Here is an 11655-nt window from a genome sequence, read left to right as displayed (position 1 = left end):
GCCTAGCTAGGGCAGAACCGCGGAGTCTTTCTCAGAACCGATAAGACTCTAAACTTACGGTGTATCGATGAACTTTAGATGTAGATCGACGTCTATCGTAGACACTCGATACAGAATACCAGAGTCTAAATTAGATTGGGATCCCTAGATTTGAGATAAGATAAGATTAGATCAGGAGTCATTGATTCATGTAGTCAGACTAGATACATGTTTTGATGCTTGTTTACCAAATGTGGCGCCCCAAACCTCGCCACGTAATCATGCAACATGTGACGTCATATGCATAAAAAAATTTCTTTTTGACGACGTAATAATATAATGAATATACGACAAAAATAGTGCAATCACCACACTATCTACGTCAATGCAGCAGAAACAATATAATAAATACACACATACAACTCAAATAAGACAATAAGCTATACTGTCTCTATCTACTATCAACTACAGGACTGTTTGACTAGACACACCTAGTCCTTCACCACTATCATGTCTCACGCATAGTCCTATAACCTGCCCAATAGAAACAGCCCCCAAAGGGTGAGCATATACAACAATCATCATCGTAATACATAACAGTTATATTAACAACAACATAAGATATAACTGAAATGATAACAGAAATACCCTCTTTGCCGTTTCTGGACAATCTGCCATCAACAAGCTCAACAACATCATACTACAACAATAACATCGACGATACGTCGCACCCCAACTCGGCGACAGCAATATTGTCGAACGAACAACAACATCGACGATACGTCGCACCCCAACACCGGCGACAGCAATATCGTCGAACGAATGACAACATCAACGATACGTCGCACCCCAACACCGGCGACAGCAATATCGTTGAACGAACAACATCAACGTGACAACATCAACGAGAAGTCTCCCAACAACGATAGTCAACAATATCAACAATAATAAACAACAACAAATATAATATCAAATCACCCAATTCCGGTGATTTATCATCGTTCAACGCAATAGTATTCATCAATACTAAACAATAACAACATATGCTCGTACGTCAACACGTACATGATAATCGAGTATATATATAATCTGGCTATTTCTTTGATACCGAGGCTTGTGTTGTATCTAAATAATTCAACAACAATTATCAGATCATTATCACCGTATCAATACAATCATAACAGCCTCAATATATAACATCAAATAGCCTAACAACAATTAATTCAAAAAAATATAAAACTCGATTATAAATTCTTATCGTTCGACAATTTAATATTCTAGTGTATTTAATTCACAATACTACCATTAAATACACCCTAATTAATTTAACACCAAATAATAGGCTATTTTACAACATCCGTCAAATTGCGAAAACTTTATATCAACGTGTAGCCTATACTTCGTAGACTCCGAATATATAATCAGAATTAATAACAACTGACAAACAACTCTCCAATCTCAATCCAAACATTAAAAATCCCTAATTAAAACAAATAAAAAAAATAAAAAAAATAAAATTTAAACTGTGATCGGTGGAATTGATTACGGAACGTAATAGAGGCAAGAGACGTGAGGTGAGAGAGTGAGTCAAATACAGTTTTTTATTTTCTTTTCGATCTTGCGACTTATCGGTTTATCCAATCGACGAACCGACTTCAGTTTTGGAATCGTTGACACGAGGTCTTCGATTTGAGGTATAAATTTTATAGTTTTGATGATGTTTGAAATTCGTCGATTTCTAGAATAAATCCGATAAATTGTTAAATCATACAGAAATTAAAGATTGAACAAAACATGCCTAGAATGATATAGTTTCATAGATTATGAAACCTATCACTTTTGATTGTGTTCATGGTAAGATTAATAATCTTCATTAACGTGAGACTTGGAAGATATTCCAGGAGCTGCAGTGCTGAACGTATCAGTGAATAACTCAATACACAATCTGTTCTGATCAATACTCAAAATAGTACATAATCTGATCAATGTCTGAACAAGATACAATCTAATTCATATCATCGACATCACCATATAATCGAAATCATATCTGAATCTGATCAATTTAAATCAACTGATGTTTTGACGGCATAACAATACAATCTGAATAACCCCGTCAATCTCAACATCGCAGATATAATACTAGAACTCATAATCAATACTGATATAACTCAAAATCTCAGCGATAACACAAATCTGATATCGAATCTCCGTCAATATCTTTTTTAAAAATCATAACAATTACAGAAACAGTCTGTTCTTTAATCTGACTTCAATTCTACAATGTCTACGGTAGTAGAAACCTCATATCTGAATCATATTCGATTCTAACAACATCATATTTTCAAATCATCTCAAAACGTAACAAAACTTACGTCCTTGTGTAGCTTGAGTCAAGAGGAACACGATGCTGCGTTCGGATTTGAATTCTGATAGACGGATCTTCCACAATCGCAAATCAAAAAGGCGTAAGGAAAATTCTCTTCAAAGTCTTCGCCCCTTTCTCTGAATTGTGAGGAATAACGTGTCATTCCTATATATATATACTGCATGCACATCATAAAACATGGCATCATTTTTCAAGCTACACGCATGACCGCGGGTGCGGTGTGTTCAGCAGCGCGGGTGCGCTCATGCTTCGGCAGCTTTATCATTTTTCTAAAATCTTCGACCGCGGGTGCTCTACATACAAGACCGCGGGTGCGGTATCGAAATGTCAAAATTAGGTACCCTACTGGACATTCACCGCGGGTGCGGTACTAACCTGAGCGCGGGTGCGGTCTTGTCTCAAATAAAACTCTTATTTTCTCACGTCTTTTCTTCCCTCATTGCATGTCATGCATTCTCATATCTTCCGAGTCTCACGTTAATGAAGATTAATAATCTTGGTTTATCAATTCTATAATTCTCGGGCATTACAGATGAGGGGGCCGATTTTTAGCTCTAAAAAATGTGGTAGAAAAGTGCTTAATTGATAATTATTGGTGATAAAAAAGTTGAAGGGAATTATCTACCAAATAAAGAATAAGGAAATGGATCAAAGGGGAGTTGTTAAACAAATTTTAAATCTTTTTAAATGAGGGGGGGTCGAAAAATTGTTTATTAAAAATGGGGAGGAAATATTGTTTAATTAATAATTATTGAATATTAAGTGTGATGAAATTATCTCCCAAGAAAAGAGAAGGAAATGAATTAAAGATGGAGAGTTGCTAAAATTTTAAATCTTTAAAAATAAAGAGGTGGCCGATTTTTTGAACTCAAAAAAGATGGGGTGGAATATTTCTTAGTTATGAATTATTGGGGATTTAAAATTGTGGGAATTATTTTACCATGGAGGGATAATGGAAGATATCAAAGATGGAGTTGCTAAAATTAACTCAAATCTCCATAGTATTGGCCGAAAATTTGAAGGTAAATGGAGGGAAAATATTGTTAAATAATCATGGTAGAATATTAATTAGTGTTAAATAAGAATTTAGGGAATTATCTATCAAGAAAAAGGTAATGAAAGATATTAAAGAAGTGTGTTGACAAATTAATTAAATTCCTACAAATGAAGTGGCCGGAAATTTGGATAAAGGGGAGGGAAAATATTTCTTAGATATTGTATTTTAAATCTCTAGTGTTTTATCTACCCATTAAATATTTTAGTGAATTAAGAAATTGATTAAGGAATAACATTATCTTGCATGCATGGTTAAATATTTAAATTACTTAAATAATTCCTTAAACATTCTTTTACAATAAATTAACTTATTATTTATCCTAAATAAATTTTAGGAATGTTTTCTTAATATTAAATTTTATCTCAATACTCCAACTTCAGTTCGACCTCACTTAATTAACTAAAAAAGTAGCAACTAAACTACTGCATAAAATAATTAAGTTTAAAGAAAAGAATTTAAATATTCATGCAATAAAATCATTTTAAATTTAAATACTAGAAATTATGCATGGCTTAAACGTAGTCTAATTTACGGGTTCTACAATCCTCCCCCCCTTAAAAGAAATTTCGTCCTCGAAATTAAAACTCACCAAATAACTCGGGATACCGACTCCTCATCTCGGGCTCAGACTCCTACGTAGCTTCCTCCTCTGAATGGTTGAGCCACTTGACTTTCACTTGCTTAACTAGCTTGTTCCGAAGCTTCTTCTCTTACCTGTCTAAGATCTGCACTGGTCTCTCTTCATAAGACATGTTCGGAGTAAGCTGCAACGGTTCAAAATTCAGGACATGCGAAGGATTCGCCATGTACTTTCTCAGCATAGAGACAGTGGAACACATTGTGTACTCCGGCCAGATTCGGCGGAAGAGCAACACGATAAGCTAGCGTCCCAACTCTGTCGAGGATCTCAAATGGTCCAATGAATCTCAGACTGAGCTTCCCTTTCTTCCCAAATCGCATGACACCTTTCATAGGTGCCACCTTCACAAAAACACGGTCGCCGACTGCGAACTCTAGGTCTCTCCTCCGGTGATCCGCATAACTCTTCTGTCGGCTCTGAGCAGTCCTCATCCTATCACGGATTTTGACTACTACATTGGCAGTCTGCTGAATAATCTCCGGACCCAACTCTGCTCTCTCTCCTACTTCATCCCAGTGAATATGAGATCTACACTTACGGCCATACAGTGCTTCATACGGAGCCATACCTATAGACGACTGAAAATTGTTGTTATAGGTGAACTCTAACAACGGCAAATTCGACTCCCAACTCCCAGAGAAATCTATAACACAAGCACGGAGAAGATCCTCAAAAATCTGGATAACTCTCTATGACTGACCATCTGTCTGAGGGTGGAAAGCTGTACTGAACAACAACTTCGTACCCATAGTCGAATGCAAACTCTTCTAGAATGAGGAAGTGAATCGGGGATCTCTGTCAGATACGATAGAAACTGGAATACCATGAAGTCGGACTATCTCTCGAATATACAACTCTGCATACTGAATCATGGTGAAAGTCGTCTTAATAGGAAAGAAGTGCGTTGATTTGGTAAGACGATCTACAATCACCCAGATAGCATTTGATCCTCTGGCTGACTTCGGCAAACCGACAACGAAGTCCATGGTAACATTCTCCTATTTCTACTCGGGAATAAGAAGAGGCTTGAGCATATCTGCAGGTCTCTGATGCTCCGCCTTCAGAAGCTGACATGTCAGACACTCGGATACAAACCGTCTGATGTCCTTCTTCATTCCGGGCCACCAATACAATAACTGAAGATCTTTGTACATCTTCGTACTCCTAGGGTGAATAGAGTACGGCAACATACGGGCCTCTAATAGAATATCTGCTCGGATAGAACCACTGCTAGGAACCCATATTCTGTCTCGGTACCTCACAATACCGTCACTGACTGAATACAACACCCTGCCTTTGGCCTCATCTCTCTGCTTCCACTTTGCCAACTGCTCATCCGCTGACTGACCACTGCGGATACGGTCTAAAAGAGAGGACTGAATAGTCAAGGTAGATAGATGGGGAACTCTATCTCGAGGATAAGTTTCTAGATAAAACCTCTGCATCTCAAACTGAAGAGGTCTCGAAACCACTAAATGAGCCATATCACTGCGACTTTCCTGCTCAATGTATCGGCAACTACATTAACTTTACCCGGGTGGTAGCTAATGTCACAGTCGTAGTACTTTACAAGCTCCAACCAGCGCCTCTGACGCATATTCAGCTCTTTCTGCGTAAAGAAGTACTTGAGGCTTTTATGGTCGGTAAAGATCTGGCACTTCTCTCCGTATAAATAATGCCTCCAAATCTTCAAGGCAAATACTATGGCTGCCAACTATAGATCATGGGTAGGGTAATTCTGCTCATGAGTCTTCAACTGACGAGAAGCATATGCTATCACCTTCCCATGCTGCATCAATAATACTCCTAGACCGAGCTTCGAAGCATCGGTATACAATACGAAATCGCCCGGCCCTGACGGCATGGCTAATACTGGTGCTGAGATAAGAGCTTGCTTCAAAGTATCGAAGCTCTTCTGACACTCATCGCTCCACACAAATTTCACATTTTTCTTTGTCAACGATGTGAGTGGAACTGCGATAGAGGAGAATCCCTGAATAAACTTCCGATAATATCCTGCTAGCCCAAGGAAACTACGAATATCTGATGCATTCTGTGGCACAACCCAATCTTTGACTGCTGCAACTTTCGCTGGGTCTACCTCGATACCGCTGCTAGAAACAATGTGACCTAAGAACGCCACCTTTTCTAACCAGAATTCGCACTTACTGAACTTTGCGAACAACTTGTGCTTCTGCAAGGTCTGCAAGACTGTGGTCAGATGTCTGCTGTGATCCTCGTGATTCTTTGAGTAGACAAAAATGTCGTCTATGAATACTATCACGAACTGATCAAGATACGGCTGAAAATAGGGAAGAAGATGACCTTGATTATAGTGCATGTACATTGTTCTTGATTAGAAATATGTCCACGCCCTGTCCTCTGACGATTGCACATGCCTTGTCCTCTGACAACTGCACATGTCATGTGTTTTGTCAGTAGGAATGGGGACCCATACTGGTGGGCCTATATTCGTGATTAAGTAAACTGAACCTTGGTCGGGAGTGAGTACATTGGTCGGGCGAGATTGACCCTGACCAGGTGACCTAAACCCTATCCGAGCGAGAGGACCCTGGCAGAGCGACATGGACCCTGGACTGGCGAGAGGACCTTGGCAGAGCGAGATGGACCCTGGACTGGCGAGATGGACCCCAGCCGAGGCTATAGGACCATGTCCAGGCGAGAGGACCCTGTCCGGGCTAGATGGACCCTGGACTGGTGAATGGACCCTGTCCGAGCTAGAGGACCTTGTCCGGGCAAGAGAACCCTGGCTAAATTTTACTCATGTTCTACTCTTGAGAGTAAATTGGAATTTGGCTCGTTTAATTTTTCTCTTTCCGATCGAGTCCAAAAATGACTCGAACCCTTTCCAAGGCATCACCACAATTGGTTGCTGATAAACACGGAAAATTATGTGGTTTTGTATTGATTTTTAGGTTGTTTTTGTGCTTACATGGTTTATTTGCATCTAAACTTTATGTTTATTCTTTGATTTTTAATTTGTTTTTGTAAAAAGTGAAAAAATGTGGAGAAGTCAACAAATGAATGTCAAGTAAGGGGCCCTTATAGGTGTTAATACTAATGTGGGTCACCCACCCACTTGTCAAAAGCTGAGAACACCTGCTATGTATGTATGCATGCATCGGCCCGTGAGTTGAAGATTTTAGCGCAATTCGAATATGGCCAAAGCATGCACGTGCACTGTGCGTGGATCACGATGGAATGCACATTGAACACCAATTCCGGTTTATAATAATTTGATCTATTATTACACTCGATTCCGACGATATGGTGACTAGTATACTTATTTTTCTCGAAATAAATTTTGGTTGAATCAGAAATTAAGCTACTCGATAATCTAATTTAAGGAAGTAGACGAGCCATTTATTCCGTATTGGAATTATTGTTCCAAAGCAATAAACGACAATTAAGTTAGCCCATCTCAACTCTATTAGTACCATTCAAGCCTCACTGAGAGCACACGCTTGCATCCAGGCTTGTAAACGAGGTCACGAACACCTCGATTTCAATTTTCTTGTGATCGTAGTTTTAATTATTACCATAAGAAAAAACATTATTATATGACAATTGCCAAATGAAGTAATCACCGTCAGCAAAGAAAATTCAAGATGAATGTAAAATTTTTTTAAAAAAAGACTATTGACTCGATCGATTTTATCCGATATTCTGCCACACTAAATTTTGTCATTTCCGAGCTGGATCTTATCACAATATCCGTGTTAATGTAATATTTATATCTAATTTTTCACAGGACACGCAAGTCCGAATATATTTTGGAGTTTAAAAGACTTATCATAGCCAACGTCCACGCAATTTGTCGTTAAGTTACCTTGTAAAAATCCAATGTTTACATCAGGCCTGCCGTCCTGGAACCAATACGCAACAGCCACGAAAGTTTCAAGTAGAAAAGGCTGCACAAATCCAAGAAATTACAAATAATGGAGGAAAGTTTCAGTAAGTTTCACAAGATGTGAATATACATGTATTTAGAAATGGAAATTTAGTGGGTAGACTTTGGTGATACTTTACTAGTTTAAAATGGATATACTCTATGAACCCATTTCGATTTATCACACCATGCAAATATCCTGCTGACATCATCCCTTTCTTCAGCAAATCTTGCTGTTTACGCTGTTATATGAAGAGAGCTAATTTCCTTTATTCTTCATCCACCGATCACAAGAAAATGCCAGTGAAAGATCTTCTTCTTTCTGCACTTTTTCAGGTGGTCTTTGATAAGTTGTTCTCAGGTCTGATATTCGTGTTCGCCCATTGCGATAGGATTCACGTGAAGCTCAAGAATTGGAGCCAAAGGTTGTCGTCTATTCAAGCACAGATCAAAGATGACGCGGGGGAGACGCAGTGGCTTCGCAGTGCCATAGATTTGGCTGGCGAGGTGACTAACTTATTGGATGAGATGGCCTCGTTTCAAGGGTCGGAGGATCTCAAGGAGACTACGAGAAAGGTACTTTTGAAAATGAGTTCATAAACATGATGAATATCGATAAAATCATGCTCGGAATTGGTGTTTGCAATTGTTGACGCGATCACCTAGAAAACCTGTAGGAAGAGGGTCATAAATAGAGGATCTGAAACAGATAGCTTTCGTTCCTAGCTCTAAGGAAATATATTTGTAGCCATAAGATCGAAAAATCTTTCACGCATAGTATTTGGCCAGCATTTATAGAAACTTGCGCGAAGCGACGACGAGAAACAACTAGTTGTTTACGAAGAGATAGCTTCGACTTAATTGACTTTGTTCACCAGCGGCAGGTAAGTAAAATTTATATTTTGCTTCTGCATGCATTTGTTAACTATCTAAGAATCGATATATTTTTTACGAGAGCCCGGTTTTTGTGTGTATCGATGTAGATACTTGCATATGAATGTCTTCCTAGCATTGGAAGTACGTATGGAACACAAGAAGAGGAAGATAACATAAAACTTCCTCGTGGGAAATCAAGTAAGTGGAAGAAAAAGTATCGTCCAAGGAAGTTGTACCAGCGGAAATCAATCAAGTGGAAGAAGAAGCATCCCCCAAAACACAAGAAAAAAGTAACAACTGTTAACAAGTCAGTGGGGGTTAGTTCATCGACGGCAACCAAGGAAAACCATGATCAGTTAATCTATTCCTTGGTCAACCCTTCGGCATCCCGCATTGCAGCTTTGATGTCACAGAGAAAGACAGATTATTGCAGGGAAATTTATCAGGAGAAAACTCCACCCCAAACGCATGAGCACATTCATGAAGAACAATCCTCTTCCCTACATAAAGGGAAAGGCATGAAAAAATCTGTGGAGTTAAATATCGAGCCAAGAACGTCAGCAACACTGGATTCTACCTTGGGGAAGGTTACAGAATTACAGACTTTCATGGAAAGGAGGTTTGTAGAGCTGGAGAAGATGCTTCGCCGTGTTCTCAGCTGCATTGAGAAGCGAGATGCATCCCCCATTTGTGCACAGAACCACAAAAGACGACGTGCCCCTAAGCTTCCACCAGCAAAGAGACGAAAGACAAAAGGTCCTGAAGTGGCTAAGCATCCTTACATTCCACCAGGGCCCAATGTACCTTCCACTCCTGTTGTTGACGCCACAAGCAACACTCCTACCCTGTTTTCTTGTTCTTTCGTATTGTGATCGCAAATATCTGTAAGAATTATTAGTATAAGATGTAAATATGTGTTTTATCATAATTAACTCTTGTGCCAAATGTTACAACATTTGGGCCAATATGCATCGGAATATTAAAGATTGTAACACAAATTCACTTTAAATAAACAGATGGACAAGATTAAATTTGCATAAGTCTAAATACTTGCGCGATGCCTCAGGACAAAAATAAATCACTAGTAAACCAAAATGTTTACACAAATCTATCGCTAGTGATTTTCACAAAAATCAATTTCCTCAACACGTTGAGAAAATAAACGTTTTCTAAAAATAGATAACCAGAATAAACGTAGTCAAGAAAGCAAACAAAAACGTGAGCCAAAAACTAAATCAACAAAACGATCTCCAGCCAACTTCGTCACGGATATTGTCTGTAGATGTTTCCAACATTCAATACAACCAGCGATATCTGCACTCTTTAAAACTTCACGTCTCTTGAAGAATGTTTTCTTCTGAAATTCCACAAAGCATGTGTATGAGTATATGATTGATCGATCATCATATCTGACTATCCTCCCTTTTCTTATTTATCAAATTTCTCACAATCAAATCTATAAGATAAGGAAGGTTAAAATTTGATTAGTAAATAAACTCCTCTTTTTAAACATTATATCATATCATGATAATGCTATCATACTTATCTCATTATCTAGAAAGACAAAATTTCATTAAATATTTTACACAATCAAATCAACAAGGAAAGATAATATTAGGGAGATTATATAAGATAAGAAATTATATCAATTAAATAAAGAAAATAATATTTCTCTTCAATCTCCCTTTTTTGTCTTTCTGGACAAAATGAGATGAAACACATTTATCCTTGAAAGCTCTCGACATCTCCCCCTGAGCTAGAAAATTTACCTCCCCCTGAATAAGATAATGTTAGCACGGGTGTTGTTAGAAATGTTGACAACACTTGAGATAACACCTGCACTATTTTATTAACACAACAATTTGAGCAAATACATCTGAGCAGAGTAAAAATAAACATACCAAACTAAACAGAGAAAAATCAAAACAGCAAACTATCAAATAAACAATTAGTATTAAAAAAAAATTAGTTCCCATCCTCTTTGTCTATCCCCTCTTCGTCGTCGGTTTCCTTGGTCCTAGATGGACCATCTACTTGAGTTTGATCATCTCCATCTCCCCCTTTTTGTTCAGAAAAGACCCCTATATCCAAAGTAGCCTGTAGTTGGCTACAAGATCCTCATAGTTATGTGATATCAGCCTTTGCCTGAGTGATCTTAGTAAGGGCTTGATCAATTTGGATTTGGATCGCAGCCGTAGTGAGCTTGAAGAATCCAGTGGCATGTGGAGTAGGAGTGGAGCGTTGAGAGATTTCAGAGACGGGGGCAGTGGTGTGAGGCTCAGTCCATGGGAGATCAATTTTCTGGTTGCCTTTAAAGAAAGCAGGATCAATTTTGAATGATTCACCAATGGTAGACAGTGGCTCGCTAACATCGCAAACAAAGCCTTGGGATACCAGCATCTCGTAGATTAAACTGGGAAAAGGGAGCTTAGATGCCTTGAGACCTCCTGTCGCATACTGACGTACCGTGTTGAAGACCCAAAATTAAACACTCCATTTGTCCCTATGGAGTACAGAACCATGGCTTGGTGTCTGGTGACTATGGTGGTGTTTGTGGAAGGTGTCCAATTTTGAATGGCGATGTCAGATTGGCAGCTGATAGCTTCTGTGGATGGATCGAGAAGCGAGTAATAATGCCCTCGGTGAGTGTGGAGGTGACTAGATGAATGTCTGGGGCAATTCCATCAACATTTTCTGTTGGGGTCTGGTAATGAGAGTTTATTGCAGTAGCACTAAACTCATAAAGTCTGTTACTAAAAAAGACTTTCCCGAAATTTTCCATCGCTCATCGTCCACGCCTGGAGATA

General features: G+C 38.7%; 1 protein-coding gene across 2 annotated transcripts; it reads left to right on the top strand.

The window, feature by feature from the left end:
• The first annotated feature begins 7862 nt into the window (after window positions 1–7862).
• Window positions 7863–9888, top strand: LOC140812075 (uncharacterized). Of its 2 annotated transcripts, none has more exons than XR_012113601.1 (2): window positions 7863–8548; window positions 8762–9888. XR_012113601.1 is itself a non-coding variant. In XM_073170269.1 (2 exons), exons 1-2 carry the CDS (start codon window positions 8135–8137, stop codon window positions 9718–9720), a joined length of 1179 nt encoding a protein of 392 aa, XP_073026370.1. In that variant the 5' UTR covers window positions 8076–8134; the 3' UTR covers window positions 9721–9888. The 2 variants fall into 2 exon arrangements, 1 of the variants encoding a protein (XP_073026370.1); XM_073170269.1 differs by having other exon boundaries at window positions 8076–8548; window positions 8956–9888.
• The last annotated feature ends 1767 nt before the right edge of the window (window positions 9889–11655 follow it).

This window comes from Primulina eburnea, chromosome 14, assembly GCF_022965805.1.
Source record: "Primulina eburnea isolate SZY01 chromosome 14, ASM2296580v1, whole genome shotgun sequence".
NCBI classification, from domain to species: domain Eukaryota; kingdom Viridiplantae; phylum Streptophyta; class Magnoliopsida; order Lamiales; family Gesneriaceae; genus Primulina; species Primulina eburnea.
This window is presented reverse-complemented; position numbering and strand designations above follow the sequence as displayed.

Bases quoted from the DNA above. Each gene is read 5' to 3' on its own strand.
- LOC140812075 (XM_073170269.1), top strand. From the start codon at position 8,135: ATGAACCCATTTCGATTTATCACACCATGCAAATATCCTGCTGACATC. The intron at 8,549-8,955 runs GTACTTTTGAAA...GTATCGATGTAG, and splicing joins TCAAGGAGACTACGAGAAAG to ATACTTGCATATGAATGTCT.